The 18,110-nt window shown below is 40.2% G+C and overlaps 4 protein-coding genes and 1 pseudogene across 5 annotated transcripts in view; 2 read left to right on the top strand and 3 right to left on the bottom strand.

Moving 5' to 3' along the window:
• The window catches only part of LOC111321232 (putative rRNA-processing protein EBP2), an 8,990-nt gene extending 3,717 nt beyond the window's left edge, over window positions 1-5,273 (bottom strand). The window contains 5 exon segments of the mRNA XM_088738511.1: window positions 4,030-4,119; window positions 4,296-4,419; window positions 4,635-4,810; window positions 4,978-5,067; window positions 5,150-5,273. Of these exon segments, the coding sequence (XP_088594637.1) occupies window positions 4,030-4,119; window positions 4,296-4,419; window positions 4,635-4,810; window positions 4,978-5,067; window positions 5,150-5,209 (540 nt within the window). The 5' untranslated portion in view covers window positions 5,210-5,273.
• LOC148721134 (uncharacterized) overlaps window positions 1-18,110 on the top strand; it is a 91,159-nt gene that overhangs the window by 51,909 nt on the left and 21,140 nt on the right. The window lies entirely within an intron of this gene.
• On the top strand, window positions 5,271-9,034 carry LOC111321175 (trimeric intracellular cation channel type 1B.1). The gene is made up of 6 exons (XM_088738512.1): window positions 5,271-5,499; window positions 5,921-6,077; window positions 6,190-6,253; window positions 7,205-7,325; window positions 8,088-8,172; window positions 8,564-9,034. Exons 1-6 carry the CDS (start codon window positions 5,379-5,381, stop codon window positions 8,805-8,807), a joined length of 792 nt encoding a protein of 263 aa, XP_088594638.1. The 5' UTR covers window positions 5,271-5,378; the 3' UTR covers window positions 8,808-9,034.
• On the bottom strand, window positions 11,181-13,362 carry LOC148721137 (uncharacterized; annotated as a pseudogene). Its single transcript, XR_015993210.1, has 2 exons — window positions 12,819-13,362; window positions 11,181-12,481 (listed from the first exon to the last, which is right to left on the bottom strand). The product of XR_015993210.1 is annotated as an uncharacterized LOC148721137 (transcript).
• LOC111321209 (uncharacterized) lies at window positions 14,463-17,885 on the bottom strand. The gene has a single exon (XM_022924030.2). It carries the CDS (start codon window positions 17,506-17,508, stop codon window positions 14,920-14,922), a length of 2,589 nt encoding a protein of 862 aa, XP_022779765.2. The 5' UTR covers window positions 17,509-17,885; the 3' UTR covers window positions 14,463-14,919.

Here is an 18,110-nt window from a genome sequence, read left to right on the forward strand (position 1 = left end):
CCCATCCCACCCCAGGGGAGGACATCCATCACACAGTAATCTCGTGCATGCGTGAGAAATTAACTTCTCCTATCCCTAACTGTGCAGGAGATGGGGCCTATGGTTCATTCGTCCTTATCCAATAAGACTAAAATATCTATCCATTTCTTGGTATTATAGAAAGGTAGCAAATTCTCCTCAGTTATTTTAAGACCGCGTGTATTGGTCCAGCTGGGGCTCGAACCCTCGACCTCCCACACAACACAATCTGGCGCTCTAACCAATTGAGCTAACCAGGAGGCGGTTACACCAGTAACTCATAGAATTCTCTTTTCCAATCAGGCCCCAGTTGTTAGAAGGGCATATAATGCTGTCCACTAGATAAATCTTGATACAGTGGATAATGCTGTCAACCCCTATCTGCTGGATAGTGATTTAATCATCAAATAATAATATCTCCCCTTAGAACAACTGGGCCCAGGGGCCTATTTCTCAAAAGCCCCACTAACTTAGTGGGCCTGAAGATATGTTTTGAAGTCAAAGTTAAAGGATAGAAGAGTAGGTTCTGGTACCCAAACCACTCCATTTTGTTTTTTAGCTGGTAGTATTATTTCATTACTTTGAAAACTTTTGAAATTCCCATCTTAATTGAAAACAGAACTGCTTTACAGGCCCATTAAGTTACCAGGACTTTTGAGAAATGGGTCCCAGGAGTATTAATGGCTATCAGCCAACTATCAGGGACATCTGATGAAATACTGGGAGGGAGGGGACTGGTGGGGAGGGGACTGGGAGGGAGGGGACTGGGAGGGAGGGGACTGGGAGGGAGGGGACTGGGAGGGAGGGAGGGGACTGGGAGGGAGGGAGGGGACTGGGAGGGAGGGGACTGGGAGGGAGGGGACTGGGAAGGAGGGGTCTGGGAGGGAGGGGACTGGGAGGGAGGGGAAGAAGAGGAGTTGGGGAAGTAAGAAGTGTAACAATCAAACTCTACTAGTGACCAGCATCTAATCTCTCCATACAGAGAAACTGCTAAGTCATTCATTAAGATCATAAGAATGAAAGAAATTATTGCCCACCTACAGAGCTTAGATTATTAAATGTATTCTCCTTGTCAGTACCAAAGGAGAAATAAAGAGAAGAGTAGAGTGAATATGGATACTATCTTCACAGTAATGATCACTAATTAAGCAGTGGTGAAAATAAGACCTGAAAAAAAAAATTCAGGCCTGTACAGGATTTAAACCCATGACCTCTGTGAAACCAGTGCAGTGCTCTACCAACTGAGCTAATAAGCTAACTGGGAGCTGGTCATTGTGTTGGTTCTAATAAACCTGCGAAGTGATGAGTTGACATTTGTGAATATATTAAATCATATATTTGAACTGTGGTTAAAGGGATCCTCCACTGTTTTCGAAAATGTTGCTTAAGATGCTCTTTTAGTGTCCAAAAGTAGATTTTTCAGACAGAGAAATGTTCTCTCCCCTTAGATTTTTTGTTTTGGCCTCTCTAAAGAGGCCTTCATGACCAGTTCAAATGTCCCACAATTGCCATTTTGATTGGCGTGCAAGGCTCTCTGGGGTGATGACGTAAAGCAGTTGCTCGATTCCCTTGCAGTTGGTAAAATTGGTAGCAAAATGCTGCATTGCGTTGCTCTTGAGTGAAGTATTCAAGCTAAAAACAGGAAAAACCATCCCAAAATTCATTTCCACAATTTTCCGAATGATGAAGCAATTTGACGAGCTTGGATTCATGCTGTTGGAAGGACATCCTTGCCCAAAGACTCACGTCTGTTTTCGAAGCACTTCGAACAGCATTGCCTTGAAGAGTCTTACCCCTTTCCTGTTTTTAGTTTGAATACTACACTCAAAAGCAACGCAATGCAACATTTTGCTACCAATTTCACCAAGGGCAAGGGGATCGAGCAACCATTTTACGTCATCATCCCAGAAAGCCTCGCGCACCGATCAAATTGGCGATCGCAGGACGTTCAAACTGGTCATGAAGGCTTCTTTTGAGAGGCCAAAACAAAAAATCTAAGGGGAGAGAACATTTCTCTGTCCAAAAAATCTACTTTTGGACACTTAACCCATTGACACTTACGTGTAACACATGCCGACGAAAAGTCAAAATTTTGGAGAAACCAAGAAGGCAAACACAATGCGCAGTAAATTTTTAAAAATAAGCTTTTCCAAAAAACAAGCTCCAGTGAAAGAGGACTAATTAAAGAACTTATTTCCGGCAAAAAAAGGATAGGTGCATATTACGTTTTAACTAAAAAATCAAGATGAAAGATAAAAATCGCTAAATATTTTCGCATGTGTCAAAATGGGCATGTGGATCATATTTCAAAAGGGAATATGCAAATTTGTCCGTGAGTGAAGAGATCTCAAGTTCCGTGGAATCTATCAATAGGAAGCAAGACTAAAATGGCCAAGAAATATTTCGGGATGTCAGAGTTATTCAAAACAGTGTTTGATTTGCCGTTATAAGCGAAAAACCTACGAATTTCTTATGTGTACAAAGCCCACGCGGTAAAATTCATCATGCTTAGATTGTTGTTTACTTGCCTTCATGGCCAGAAATTGCACAGCATTATGTTGAAAATTCTGAAAAAACTTTGATTTAAGGCAAAATCTTCTATTAAACTATACTTTTTGAACACATTGTTACTTGAACATAATATTTACCGGGCCCACCGAATCATCAAATTGTCGCTAGGCCCTGCTTGAAGTCCAAAAGTTCGGTTTTCACTTTACGTCCATAATTCGCATCGCCTTAGAGAATCGTAGTGAGGTTGACTCGAGAGCTTATTCTGTCACCTTTAAGACCTGGATATCCATTCTTTTCCAAGCAGAGTATTCTACAGCATTGTTACTTTACATTCTGAATTCCACAAGGTCTAACTCAATCGCAAATGAACGAAAAATCCGACCTGAAAATTTTGAGGGCCAGCTACGTGGACGCCATATTTTCAAATTTGATCATTTAGTGAAGACACATAAAAATATTACCCCTCTAGTACCCCCTAAAGTGGACAAAATATATGCGCAAACAACGGATTCTGATTGGCTTATTGATCTCCAAACTATAGAGGAAGTCTGGGGACAAAACTCTGCTTAGTAGGGGAGGTAGGGGGGAAAGCGTTCTCGCGCAAGGCGATCGCGAGGTTCGGCCGGTTACGGGCGGTTACGGTGTCAATGTGTTAAAGAGCATTTTAAGCAATATTTTCGAAAACAGTGGAGGATCCCTTGAAAGAAATTAGTATGAGAGTGATCTTAAAAAACCTAAACCCAAAAATTTTTTTCGCTTAATGAAATAAGTGTATGTTTTGGAGTATCTATGTGCAAAATTTTTTTCCCTGCTCAAATCTTCAAGCGCGATACCCTCGCATATGAAGCGCAATACCCTCTTGCAAATTTCGCACGTTGCTACATCCTCCTACAACACACTTAATCGGTATATTTTCGGACAGTATCAACTACAACCTTCCCAAACAAGTGAAAATGTGTGAAATGCAGACTTTCATGTTCTCGATTTGACGTCACATTACCTGCTAGAACCATTCCTCTTTAAACTCGGTCATGAGCCAAGATGGCAGCTGATTTTCCGTATTTTGACTGGGCACAGAAAATTGAAGATTTGAGCAAATAAAAAAAATTATGCACAGAAATACTCCAAAAAATACGCTTATTTTGTTAAGTGAAAAAAAATTTTTGGGTTTAGGTGCACTTTAACAGTACAGAAAATAAGGCCTGAAACCAGTATTGCAGAGGTCATGGGTTCCAATACCATACAGACCTGAGTTTTTTTCAGGTCTTATTTTCACTAATGCTTAAGTAGTGATCATTACTGCGAAGATTGCTCTCATACTAATTTCTTTAACCGCAATTCAAATATAAGACTATATACATTAACAAAAATATGGATACTGATACTAGGGTGTAATGGGTAAAAGTAATGGAAAGTGGGGTAAGTTCCTGGACCAGTGGAAAGTACTAGTTCACTCAAGTGCTAAGGCAGGACTTTGGGTTCATGGTGCAGAGTCCATACCTTTTTGCCAAATTTCTTCAGCTCTCGTTGCTTCTTTGCCTTTTCAGACCTCTCCATGGCTTTCTGCTTGCTCAGTAACTTTGCTCTAACCTGAAATAAAAGAGCAACAAAGCAAACTGATAACTCAATGCAGCTAACATCTTAAAAACTTTGTTCTCATTTCCCTGTAAGGGAATATTTTAAAAACTTGTAGGGTAACATTTTCCTCTCTGTCAATCCTTTTTAAATACAAAGCATATAGATGAAGGAATAATCTGTAAATTTACCCTCTGCATGTGATCATCCGTTTTCACCATTTCTGCAAAGTAATCTTCAGGTCGTTTGGTTCCTACACCAAGTTTGTTCAACTTGGGAAGTGTTTCATTCACTGCAGCCTGTGCTTGCCTGTAGCTTAAAATTAAAAACACATTTTAAGAAGGACGTTCTTAGTGTGTTCAAGAGCATGGGGATAAAAACTGTGTGCCCCATAAGGAAAGCCACAGACCTTCTGATTACACAATCTACTGCTCCAGCACTAAGCTACAAAGAATTTGATGGTGAGCTAGACTGTAACCAGGTCCATACGATATTTATTGTCGCTCCTGCTGATATGTGAACGAACTTACAATCTCATTTCTCGTTGGAAGTCGTCATGAATGCTTTTTTCATTGGAAACTGTGGATGTTGTAGGCGTCTTTAAACTTTCCAGCTCATCGTCTTCCTCTCTGGTGATCGTGACATCCATTCTTTCAATCCAGTCAAGCTCTTGAGAGATCTGTTCCAGCTTTTGCTTCATGCCGGGCTGCGCAAATGTAAACAATGTTGTTTTAAATGGCGGGCCTTTGTGTTCGCGCTTATGTTGCTAGTTTGCCACCGCGCGACAGTTCTTTAACTGGGAAACCCTTCAAGAGCTTAAATTTTCATTTAAAAGAAGTTAATTGAATAAAATAGGCACCAAAAGAAACTTACGACATTGTTGTACAGAGCACGTGTCTTGGTTTGGGGCTGAATTCTGTTCAAACCGACTTGAAGTTTTCCTCTTGCGAAATCTCTTTGAAGCTAGAAAAGTTACAGACAAGACTCAAATAAGTCACTTTGAACCATCCTCTGACAGAGAGCTATTCATAATACAAAATCACACCTCATCATCTGATATTTCAGAGTCGCTTTCCATCAAGTCTTCTTCACCAACGTCGGCCATTTTGGTTTTCTTTAACAGCGAGAGATTGGTTCGAGTTAGTCCGCTGACCACATTGGCTCAATAAGTAATTTTATTTACTTAAATCTGGTAATTCCTCTGTAATCTGTTAATGTTACTTCGTTAATAATAACTCTTTTGAACTGCAATCTACCGATCGTTAGGCGTCGCCATGGATCAGTTTTACGGAATTTTTGACTCGTATGCCGAGCAGCTGGCTAAGCTTCCAATGTTCCCAGTTTTACAGTGTGTTCACTATATCATTATGACCTTGAAATTACGAATGGGAGAAGGTAAATAGTGCTGTTTAATTCTTAGTGTTTTATCCAGATGTGCTTGCTAATTGCTTCAATCTATGTTTTAAAAGAATTTGTTTCGAATAGATATTAAAAAAATTTCACCTGGATGAAACTGAGATATTGTTTTTTCGTTTTTTCCATTCCTAGTTCGTGAAAAGAGAATTTCTCGAACTATGGACGCCACGCCCTTACTGGGCTTTGCAGCTGCTTTCCGCATGACTTTTCTAAAACTTATCAAAAAACAGAGAGAAAACATCGCAAACTACTTAAAAAAGAGTGATTTAAGACTAAAAGGGAAAGATATTGGGGATCAGTTCGGAAAAAGTCAACTTGGCTGGAAACTTTCTATTCAAGTATTAAACATGGCATATAACAATCCCTTAGACAGAATCATTAAATCAGGATTTTTTTGTAGGTGCAGTTTCTTTTGCCTATTCTCACCCAATGTCATCCTGGGTAGCCAGTATTTTGACATGCTTTGCTGGGACCTTTTTGTCAAACTTTTTGTTGGGAAACTCCTTGCTGTCGCCTCTGACGGATTTGGAACAAATTGCTATTCTGTCTGTCATTTGGTATGAATATGATTAACAGTCATTTTCTTATGCAAATTACAGTTATATTCGTCTAAATTTTGATGAAAATCACTTTTTTTGAAATTCTTGAAAGTTGTTTGATTTGATAAAGGTATCTGGTATTCTTTTGTCCTCTGGATTTGTTTACCAAGGTCTTCATGCTGAAGCCATTGTGGGTAAGTTAATTTGACAAACTATTTCTTAAATTATCAGAAAAATATTGTTTCTTTATCATTTAAATAATAGTTTATTTATTGATTGATCAATTGAATGAGATGCAGTAGTTACAAATTTCCAGGGTCCAGTTGTTCAAAGGCTGATTAGCTCTAACCCAGGGTTAAATTTTAATCCAGGTTTCTAAATTTCTCTAATCAAAAGCTATTTTGGGATAATTTTCCTAGTTCTTTTTTGGACATTCAATCATCAAATTGTAGACAAATGGAATTAAGCTGAATTTTCTTTCAGAGCTTTCAGATCTGAAATCAAATTTCACACTAACCCTGGGTTATCTTAACACAGTTTTGAACAACCCGGTCCAGGACTCTAGATTTAGAGCCTAAATTTAAGTCCTGCTCAAATCTTTGAGTGGTGTTCAAGGGCAAAACATTAAACTCTCAAAGCACTCCTCACTGTCCAGGAGTATAAATGGGTGACTGGCAAACTGGAAACTAGACAAAATTCTTTGGGAGGGGGTGGGAAGGTAACCTGTAACGCAGGAATAAGCTCATCCTGCCCAACCTTACCTTGTGTTAATCTTTATCCTATCAAATGGTTAGCCCCATCCCTGTCACATATTTTGTTAGCTTACCTTGCCTTTGGTTCATGAACTGATTTTCCCTTAACTTCTACCTGCTAATTGTTGTTTATTTAATCCTTTTTTAAAACCCTCTAAGAGTGACTTACATCCAATTTCTCCTTACAATATCACCCCTGAATCACACATTAATGTCACAAGAATCAAGGAAGTGATCACCAACATAAGTAGCTCTAGATTGTTAAACAAATTCTCCTTGTTAGCACATCAGGAAATTTATAGAGAACGGTATGGAGAATATGCATACTGATGTTAGGGTGTACAGGGTTAACATTTACATTTTTACATTTCTAACCTAGTGTATGTTTTGTAGATTGCCCTTCTGGTGGTCAAAGAGGCCCACAGAGCAAGGAACATTCTCAAGGGAGTAGAGATGTCGTCAACACTTCACCATGATGCTTGGCTGGTCATGATAGCTATAGGAACGGCAAAAGGTCTGCTGTACAGTACAGAATGTCAGTTTTTTAACTCATTTGTAAATATAATTACACTTAGTATAATCATGTAACACATTCTTGTCCACTTATTAAGTAGATGACAGATGTGGTATCTTAATGGTTATTGTGCTGGCCTCTGTGTCAAGATTTGGCCGGGCCACTGTGTTGTGTTCTTGAGCAAGACACTTCACTGTCACAGTGCTAATGTGGAGTAGTAAATGGGAACTGGAAAATTATCATGGAAGCCTCATGAAATGCTGGGGCTAACCTTGCAATGGATTGGGATTCTATCCCCTAACCCATCTAGCTTTGGAATCTGAGATAAGCTGCGGCTGGATGAGCCATTTGGCTCAAGTACAGACTTTGTTCTTTACCTTTTACCACTTATCCCTTTAACTGCCATGATCTGATTCTTAATTCTCCTCTCTAGCTGCTACACATTTCCTTGTAAATTAGTTATAAGACTTTGGTGTTAAATCAAGATAACAACTTCTGCCTGATAAGTTTGAGTGTTCTCATTACCTGTTTGGTAGGTAATTTTTGGATATTATAGGGAGATGTTACTTGTCCATCATGTCTGGGAGTTAATAAGTATATCCTTGGATGCTCTGAGGAAAAAGACAATCAGGGCTTCAAAATGTCACTCAGAATTGCATACAGCACTACTTTTTGGGACCATTCTCACCTAGATAATTAGACTAGAAAAAAGTTAATTTATGCAAATTCTTTTTTCATTTATCCATCTGTTTATTACTTCAGGAGCTGGTAGTCGACTCTTAAGACCGGTGGTTCTGTTTGCTCAAGGAAAAGTGGATGCTATAAATGAAGCACTTTACCCATCATTGTAAGTTAACCTCATTTGAATAACTATTAATTGTTTTGCACCTGATCCTGGAAAGAGGTTGGGCAGGTAGATGTAGAGGAAATGGGCAGTAATTAAAGGGGCCAGGCACCCTTTTTTTCTTCCTTGTATTCTTTTTCTTTTGTGTAGTTTTGTGCAGTGTGGGTGGTATTCAATTTTGTAGAAAACTAAAACACTGGTGAGTGTGAGAATTGAGAGGAGGGGGGGATTGGGATGGGTTTGTGCTCTTGCCTTACTTTCCTTTATCCCATCTTCCTCCTTTTGCAATTTTCTGTATCTTTGCCCAGATACCACGTTGTCCTCTTCTCCTCACCCGGCAATGGAAGTGCTTGTGAGTGAATGCACTGATTTGTCAAGTTTTCACTACTTTCAGTGTCACCAAACTATCTATTGTTGGAAGTGTTCTCTTCATTGTGGTACAGAAGCGCATGGTTGCCTTCACTTCCGCTGAAGTTCTTCTGGGCATAACTTGTGTGGGAGCATTTCTTCAGGTCCTCATGTACCTCAGTAACACAAGTGATCCTTTTACCTATTTGGAGAAAGCTGTTGCTGCTGTTCTCTTTAGAGAACCAGCTGAAAAGGCAGATACTTCAGATGCCAAGAAGAAAAAGGAATAATCGCGGCTGTTAAATGAGGAAAAAGGACGATCTTAAATGTGACCTCATCTGGTAGGCAATAGGTTGGAGTTAGGCAATCTGTTATGGTATGACTCACAAAGACATGCTGATTGCTGTTAACCGAGCTGAAAACTGCATTATGTAACCCCATTCCAAAAGACTTCTTATCTTCCTCTGAAAAATGAAGATAGAGAAACCTTGGAATAAAGTTAGGATGTGTGTTTTCATTGAGTGGTTTGGCAAATGTGAAATGGCTTAGTGTAACTTTGGAGTGCTCTCTGATCCCTGAAAAGTCTATTTAATTACATTAGCTACGAGATCATAATTTAATACAATTAACAAATGGTGAACGCCATAGCGTGTACTATTGAGTTATGGATGCACCTGGGAGGTTTGCTAAGCACGAAAGAAGCGTAAGAGTCGCACGAGGCAATAGCCGAGTGCGACTCTAGCTTCTTGAGTGCTTAGCAAACCTCCCAAGTGCATCCATAACTCAATAGTACACGCTATGGCGTTCACCATTTGTTTTATAACATAACATTGATACATTGGAACAAGAGTTCCATTTTATCAGAGTTAATAGAGGGAACTGGTTATGAAAGCCGGCAGACTTCAAACGATGGAACTCTTTGTGTTGGTTTATGGCATGTCACATGACCGCAAAGGTGCACAAAATATGAAGATGGCGACCAGCGTGTAGGCTTGCTTCGAGTTTATTCTTTTTTTACGGATGATCTAGAAATAATCTAACTGAAATATTATCTTAAGAGGATTCATAAGTGATGCCAGGGGTCAACTGCTCCGTCCTTGGCTGTGGATCGTGCAGACGATCGAAGGGAATAGGAATTTTTAAGCTGCCTGTCGCGAAAGACAAGGCTCATCGAAAATGGTGCAACAACTGGCTCGGAGAAGTAATAAAAGCATGCAAAATAGACCAGGATTTCAGGGAGCAGATAAAAAACGACAAAGTACACACTTGCAAGAAACACTTCAAACCCGAGGATATTGAAATATGTAAGTATCGCTTTATTTTCAGTCCGACATTAAAAGAAAGCTATTTCCAATTATTATTGATGCTTTTTATTTGTTGACAGGTTTAGAAATAATAAAATATGGCTGACAGGATCAGTGCACAGGCAGCTGGATTTTTTTTTTAAATGATAATCTATGACAAATATCTCCTTACTCAAATTATTCCAAGTCATTCGTGGTTATGTTATTAAATCATCCATATTAATCATCAACATTTTGTTACAGGTTTCAGTTCTTCATCAGTTTGGTTACAATAGTAACACAATTAGAATAGAGAGATCCATTTCATGTCAGAGTGGCAATACCAAAGGAAGGAAAGATAGGAAGAAATCTTGGGAACAGGTTACCAATGCCAAGTTGCCATGCCAAAAAAAAAGTCAAACTGTAAAAATGCTGTGTACTAGCATGACTGCCACAGAATTTTTAAATATCCTGACAAAAGAAGAATTTTTTTCCCTTGATCATTAATTTTCCTGACCTGTGTCTTGCTAGTCACTCGGCTGAATAGAGCAATTGTTAAAAAAATGCACCACCCTGTTGAAGACAACTACAATTGCAGGGTGAGTCCCTTTTGAGGATGCACATGAGTGGAATTCCAGAGTCTGGCTATGCTACTGTATTTAAGTGGAAAAGAATTTCAGATTGCTTGTTAGAAATTTCATTGGAATTCTAGGTTTGTCAGGGTCAACAAAAAAGTCATCATCATCATCATCATCATCATGTTTATTTGTTCAAGCAGGTTGAATTTATTGGCAACTGTATAAACTGATGTGGACCTGCTGTTTTCCCACCCAACCCACCCCAGGGGAGGACATCCAGCACACAGTAATCTCGTGCGTGGGAAATTAACATCTTTTACCCCTTACCCTGTAAGAGATGGGACCTCCGGCTTTACGTCCTATCCGAGAAGACGAAACAATGTGAGTGAAGTGTCTTGCTTAAGGACTCAACGTGAAGCCCCAGCCAGGACTTGAACCCGGGCCGTTTAACCCAGAGTCCAGCACACTGACCACTGGACTACTCACGCCTAGTCAAGTTTGTGTGACTAAAACTAGAAACCTCGTTTGGGAGGTTTGAATTTTTTTGCCATATATACTTCTATAAATATTATCCATACCTCCCCCACAGAAGGGATTTTTCTTAAGACCCCCTCCCAACACTCTGGAAATTTCAATTAAGGTTCATACATTTCCTTGAAGTTTGTGGCCTTTGAGATCCCCCCATCCCCAAGAATTTTCAACCCTTTCTTTAAGCGGAGTATGGACATTTTCTGCAACTACACAATGCCAATTAGGTTGTAGCCTTGCTTCTGCAGTCCTACAAATGTAAGATGACAGAAAGCATAGAGAGTGTTTTTTTAATGTGAAATTGAGAAGAACATTGGCACACCATCCACAAATGCCAGTATTAAATAACAGACCACTTTTTCACAATCAAACAGTGATTACCGGGATAACATGTTTTTAGAATTAGATAATTCATAAGTAGTTTTCCATAATCCTCCAAATTCCATTCAAACAAGCTATGATTGTATTTACAAGAAGTTCCACATTCACATGAGAAAGTTTTAATTTGGCATTGTCACATTGTAAACAACTTTGCTATTTGTTGTTCACAAAAGTAAATTAAATATAAATGGAGAGCTTTAACTTTGCTTCCCTTGTTCATTTTATTAGCAACTCTGACTAATTTCCTTGCGAAGAGACTTCCCCTTTGTTTGCTTCATTTCAATCTTGTTTTTCTCACTCACATCCTTTGTGAAGGAGAATGAGCGTACCCATACATACTAAGTCATAATGCCATGTAATACATCCTTGATCAGTTATGATCAATCCATAGTTAAAAAGAACATTACTATCACTATTAGCTTTGAGAGTTATTGTAACAATTTCAATTCCACGTGAAACCACTTTTGGAGCTGGCTGACAGAAGTAGTGTTCTGCTAATACAAAAATCTTCTGAGCTGGCTCTGTAATTGACCATAGCCCACCACGGTTCAAACTTGAAATCAGATTTTGCTTTAAATCATTGATACAGTCAAGTTTGCCAGCCCTCAGTATTGCCATAGCTTGCTGGCTCTCCACAGTACCGGTTCTTGCATGTTTCTTGTACAATTTGTGCAGCACATAACCTCCTAGGTATTGCAAGCCAGCCCTTTCCCTCTCAGATAATACTGTAGTGGTGGGATAATTGTCACCAGAGTTCTTGCTTCTCTTACAATATGCAATGAGGCAGTTGGCAACTTTAGTTGACAATAATGTGGCAGCATTCCATGACAGTCCAGTGAAGAACTGTGTAGACTTCACAGGAACTGTTGCATAATATTTCTGAAAAACTTCACTAAGTCTCCATTCTTTAAAAACCCATTATGAATTGATTTTATACTAGTGAATTCGAAAATTCTTTCCTCTGGCTGTTGAAAAGAATACTTGCTTAGTTCATCCCTCAAGCTTTTTGTAACAATGCAGTTTCATTTATTTTCCTGATTGCGGAAGCCCCAACTTCAGCAAGTATGCTGACACTCAAAGGCTGAATAGATCCTTCGTGAAGACTGCTGTGTTTCAAACTTCTGTGTCGTTCATAACCTCCTTTGAATTATACTTTTTCCCACAGTATTTGCAGATAATTTCATGTTGCTGGACCTACAACAAAGAAAGAAAAATTACGATTCGTGCAACATATTGCTACAACCAGCTAAAATAATTTCGATGTGATACTCTGAACTCAGAGCTGTTTCCAGCAAGTACTTCTCATATCAAACGAGACATTCAGTGTAAAACATATTCTTAGCTACTACAGAAACACTGATCAATCATTGCAGGTAGGACATGTATATCTAGTTGGTAAAATTTTTGGGTGTAAAATATTTTTGGGGTGACTCGAGTACGTAACTTGCCATGCCACAAATATATAACCGAGCGAACGTTTTGGGTCGGTAGCAAGAAATTAGACACGTAAATTAGCACAATTGGAACTTACATTGTTAACTGTTGCTAAAACTGCTGATTGACTGTTTCATCACCTTCTAAAATGTCTAAAATAACTTCGAAATCATCTCCCCATAGCAAGGGATCGTCTACTCCATCCGCCATCTTGTTTTGAATGTGTGCACCTTGCGATCACGTGACTTGTACCTTCAACCTCAGAGGGCTCCCATTGTTCTTATCGTGTGAAGTTCCTCGGCTTTCATAACCAGTTCCCTCTATTAACTCTGATTTTATTTAACAAATCTTACGTGATCAGAAAAAACAAGCGCGCGCGGAAAAATAGTCTTAGCATTTGCTCACGTCAGCAGCATGCTACCATTTGTTAATTATAACATAACCAAAGTAAAGCGCGCGCTCTGATTGGTCAATTTAGCGTCCCCCATTTGCCCATGGGTGTACGCTGCTGACGTGAGCAAATGCAAAGACTATTTTTCCGCGCGCGCTTGTTTTTTTCTGGTCACGTAAGATTTGTCAAACAAAAGGGAACTCTTTAGCTACAATGTGTTAATGTTATGTTATAAAACAAATGGTAAACACCACAGCGTACACTATTGAGTTATGGATGCACTTGGGAGGTTTGCTAAGCACTCAAGAAGCTAGAGTCGCTCTCGGCTATCGCCTCGAGCGACTCTTACGCTTCTTTCGTGCTTAGCAACCTCCCGCGTGCATCCATAACTCAATAGTGTACGCTGTGGTGTTTACCATTTGTTAAATAGTAGATGCTGAATTAACCAATCAGAGCGCGCGCTTTGCTTTAGTTATGTTATAATTAAACTTAAGGTTTTTCTTTAACATGTACTCATAAACCCTTACATTATCAAAGTTCACTAATATTATAATTTTTGAGACCCTTGAGATGTAATGCATATATTTTTATTAACTTAATTCTCACCAATGCACAGATGCTTCGAGAGAGGTTGTTGGAAAAAAGTGTAAAAGTGCACAAGACAAACCCGAAAAGCATTGGATGTAGTTTTCAGATCACAATTCCTTGTCCTCAGGATTTCAGAGAAATCTGAGAAAATATAATCGTTAGGACAAGGCATTGTGGATTTGATGAATTTTCGCATTCATTTGACTGATTGAAACTCACTGGTTACCGGATTGCCAAATTTAGTTTCGAGATTTACGCATGCACTTTTGTCATTTTTGCCCACAACCTTCCTCGAAACAGCTGTTGTGTTCATTTGGTGGCCATTTTTCACTTTCCTTCTACATGTGTTTGTACATGTGTGTACTCGTCTAAATACTTCTAGCTTTTCCTTTTTAAGCCTTCAGTCAAGGTAATACTCAACTAGTCCGCTGTTCCGAGAGCGCTTTCCTCCACGCGAAGAACCTCGACGTATAAACAGTTCCTCCCTTCACAAAAATACGGCTTTTATGTGTAGATGATGTTTGCAACCAGAAACAAAATAGCAACTAAAATTGGGGGATACAATTTTGGTATTTTGGTTGTTTGTCTTTGCCTGGCCCTGCTAGTCCCTTTGGTTATACCAGGTAGCCACTTCTCTAATTTCAGTGATCAGCTCGAATGTCACAGTGTATTTTAGGTAAGAAAGAGTTCAAATAAAGATTGTTGTTCTTGTTGTTGTGTTGCTGTTAGATATATAATTAGCCAAGAGGGAGTAAACCAATATGCAATCAATGTAATAATAATTGCAACCAGTTCAAATGCAAGCGGAAAAAAACAAAAACAGATGAACAATGCAGCCGGAAGCAAGCGTGGTCTTACACGCCCATCAACGGTTAACTTGCCTGCAAAAACACAGCCTGTCACGAGTCTCCTAGAGCTCAGTTATAGAGCGTCTGAAGTACTAATCAGACGGTGATAGGATTGTCTCCTCTTAGGAGTACTCGAAATTCTTTTTTCCCGAGTATATCTGTGTAATTCACTGAATAACATCACCTTGCAAATAGAAACACTCATTCAGAAAACGCTTAGAATCAAGAGCCCGAAGGTCTTTTCATAAAGAGGCAAAACGTGCCTTTACGTCCTTTGCGAACGCGCATCATTTACGAAACTAAAGTACATTACAACCGCAGTCAATTTAAGTAAATAACAAACAATGTCACTTTCCAACTAATGGTTCAGTTCAGTCTAAAGCTATATCATCCACAGCCTGGGTCGTCTGCACTCGCGCTGGTTGAGGTGGCCTGTGGTCAAGACCATGGAAGAACATGCGCAAGTACTGTGTAATTCCACCAGCTGGAAGTACGTTGCTTAAGTCAAAATGATCCTGATTGGATGGATCCAGCATTCGATTGGCTAAGGCTATTTCGTTCCCTGACGCTAAGTCTTCCTGGCTCAGGCAGTACTTCCACAATTCGACATCACCATGAATTGCATCAAGCACTCGGCGCCTCATTTCCAGCTCGGTACTAAGGCAGATCCTGTAGTAGGCATTGCTCCAGGAACATTCGAACAACTCACGGAAACTTTTGGCCTGAAAACTATGGCTCATTATCATTTTTTTGAGATCTTCTACCAGGGACCTTTCAAAAGGATCATGGATTTCATCACCGTTTAAAGCTTTTTCCACTAACTCTTTGCCGACTTGGAGGTACATGTCTTGTATGTCATGGTATCTATAATTTGGAAGTAAGTTGACACTTTGCTGAGGGATGTCCAACACAGCATCTGTCATAACTTCTTTGTTTCCTTGATTGTCAGTGTGGCCTCCCAGTTCAGCTGCTTCTCCAGGCACCGCTCGCTCGCCGTTTTGTTGCGATTCATTCTTTTCAACTTGCTTCGTATCTTTTCCATTTGGCTGGATCAGTGCTTCGGTAAACTCCATCGGATTTTCCATGATCTTCTCCACCATCTCAGCCAAGGCTGCCAGATTTTCGGGCTTGTCAATGTAATCAACACCAAAAAGGTTGTAGGATCTTACGAAGAAATGCCGTAAGTCCTTGTCTTTTAAAGCTTTTAGCAGGTTTCCGAGGAGTTTCATCATACACTCGGCTCTCTTGCTCTCGGTCCACATCTCGGCACCAGTCTCCTCTATTGTTTGCAAAAAGAGGTTCTTGAGGTGGAATGACACCAAACCTTCTGGGCTGGAAAGATAAGCACGGTACACTTTCTTCAAAGAACGGTAACAGGCACGTTGGATGTCGTTCATCTCTTGGCTTAACAGGTACTCTGCATGAGAAAATGAGATTCTGAAGTCGCACTCGGGACTTTTACTGTTCCTTGGAGGTTTGACAACCAAGTGGTAGCCTTCGTCAATGATCCTAGTTACCATTTCGTCGGAAGGCCATTTTCGCTCTTTTTCGAACCAATCTTGTGAAGCCTTCGGCCATCCTCGACATTTTAACGCAGGCACGAGATCAATTCCACGCATTTGCTTGATAGAGTCTTTCTCTTCGTTACCATGCTCTTCGTTTCCACTTTCTGTCCTAGTCAAATGATCCATCCACCGTTTTCGATGAAATTTCCCTCTTTCTCCGGATTTCTCCTCATGTTTCCTTCTGTCACCTACTGTTCCATCTTCTGAGGTCAGTTCTTCTCTTTCACCTGAGTTCATCCATGCCGACCGGGATTCTTCTTGAACCTCTCCACCATTTTGTTTTGAGTTGTTTTCGGTCGCATCAAGCACACGTGCACCTTCGCTTTCGTTTCGTTTTTCAGTTCCTAAATCGTCCGGGGTTCGTGTGTTATCAACGGCATGAAAGGAAGTGGACTCCGAGTCCTTATTCTCAGGCGTCTGAGCGTCGCTTTGATATTGTTGAGCGATATTGGCAATTTCTGAACTGCTCCCACCTTTGTCACACTTTTGTTGCGTGACACTTGACTCGTCATGACTGATCCCTTCCGTCTGACTTCCACTTTCGTTTTGTGATTGATTTTCAGTTGCTCGGACTCGGGCTATGTAGCTTTTCATCGTATCGCTTGTTAGAAATTGTTCAGAGAGAGCGGGTAATCCATGTACATATCCATCTGGACCACTATCAAATAGTGAAGCTTGTAATTTACCCATATGGCGGAGTAATTCGTCGAAGGCAGAAGCGTGTTCTCTCGTATATTCAACTCCATTTGCTGTGAATATTGCACTAACCAGCCCTTCCCAATCAGCCACTTCCAAACTACACCCCTTCTTTGACTCAGTCATGTTTTGCAGTTGTTCGAGGGTCGTTCCAAACCACTGCTTGCTATCAATCGTAAACGCTGGGCCTGATTTCTTGTTCTTCCATTGAAGAGAGGACGAACCTATGCGCAAGCCATCTTTTAAATAATCGAACCATTCCGAAGATTTGCTCCCATAGATAGCAGGATGGAAGTTCTTAAACGCTGAAGTAGCAAGGTACTCTGTACCTTCTACAAGGCACGACTGCAACACGGGATGGTCGCCTACTTTGATCCTCACATGGAGGGGATTTTCTGGTAAATATTCGAACATATTTTGGGGAATGATCAAGCTATCCAAGGTCGGGAATACCATTATGTCCATATCTCCATAATCGTCTAGCGATAGGCACTTCAAATCTTCAGCTGCACTTCCATACGGTCGGACAGCAAGTTTCTTTTCGGTAAATTTGGTCGAACATTCCGCGAGCTTCGCCAAAAGATAACTGAGAAAATTCTCGTGCTCTTTAACCAACTCTGCTTCTTTTCCTCGCTCCCCAAGACGCTTAAACACGAGGTTCAGTTCCTCCTCATTAACACAATGTCTTGACGCAGCCATTTTTGCCCGAAACGAAAAGGAAACAAAAACACGAGGAGAAATGAGGTCCTAAGTAGCTTCAGTCAGTTTCGATGGGGTGAGTCATTCTCTTACCCAGGCCATCCTCCTTTGGCTAAACCAGACACGTTATAATTATATGGGGAAGAAAGGCGATGAGGACAGGGTATGAAGGCGTCGAAAAGCTCGGTTTTCCAAATTTTGCTACATATACTTGGAGTCGGTTTCTACACTTTCACTAACAAATTCTTCGGTTTTCGGCTTTCCGGCTCTCTTTTGCTGCCAGCATTGAGAGGCTAGCTGGAAATTTCCGAATGAACTCTGGAATGGACTCAGGACTGGCGTCTAGACAAACTGACTATTGAGAGCATTATGTAAGCTGTTTCGTTAAGTCAAACTCAAGGCAAATTAAAGGAAGTAATGTCAATCAAAACAAAAATATAAGTGGAAACCATTATGGCATCTACAACGAGTTTCATGCGCAAAAATACATGCACACTTGACATCGATAACGTGCGCGTGAAAACATACAAACGGAATAAAGCGCCGCCTGAAAATACTTGGCAACGGTTGTCAAGTAGATATCTACAAAATCAATCAGAAAA

The sequence above is a fragment of the Stylophora pistillata genome, chromosome 11 (assembly GCF_964205215.1).
Source record: "Stylophora pistillata chromosome 11, jaStyPist1.2, whole genome shotgun sequence".
NCBI lineage: Eukaryota > Metazoa > Cnidaria > Anthozoa > Scleractinia > Pocilloporidae > Stylophora > Stylophora pistillata.

What these genes read in the sequence shown, in the direction of transcription:
- LOC111321175 (XM_088738512.1), top strand. Translation starts at nt 5,379, where the DNA reads ATGGATCAGTTTTACGGAATTTTTGACTCGTATGCCGAGCAGCTGGCT. An exon ending in GAAATTACGAATGGGAGAAG is followed by an intron (nt 5,500 to 5,920) that starts GTAAATAGTGCT and finishes ATTTTTTTGTAG; the next exon opens with GTGCAGTTTCTTTTGCCTAT. An exon ending in AGCTATAGGAACGGCAAAAG is followed by an intron (nt 7,326 to 8,087) that starts GTCTGCTGTACA and finishes TTATTACTTCAG; the next exon opens with GAGCTGGTAGTCGACTCTTA.
- LOC111321209 (XM_022924030.2), bottom strand. Translation starts at nt 17,508, where the DNA reads ATGGCTGCGTCAAGACATTGTGTTAATGAGGAGGAACTGAACCTCGTG.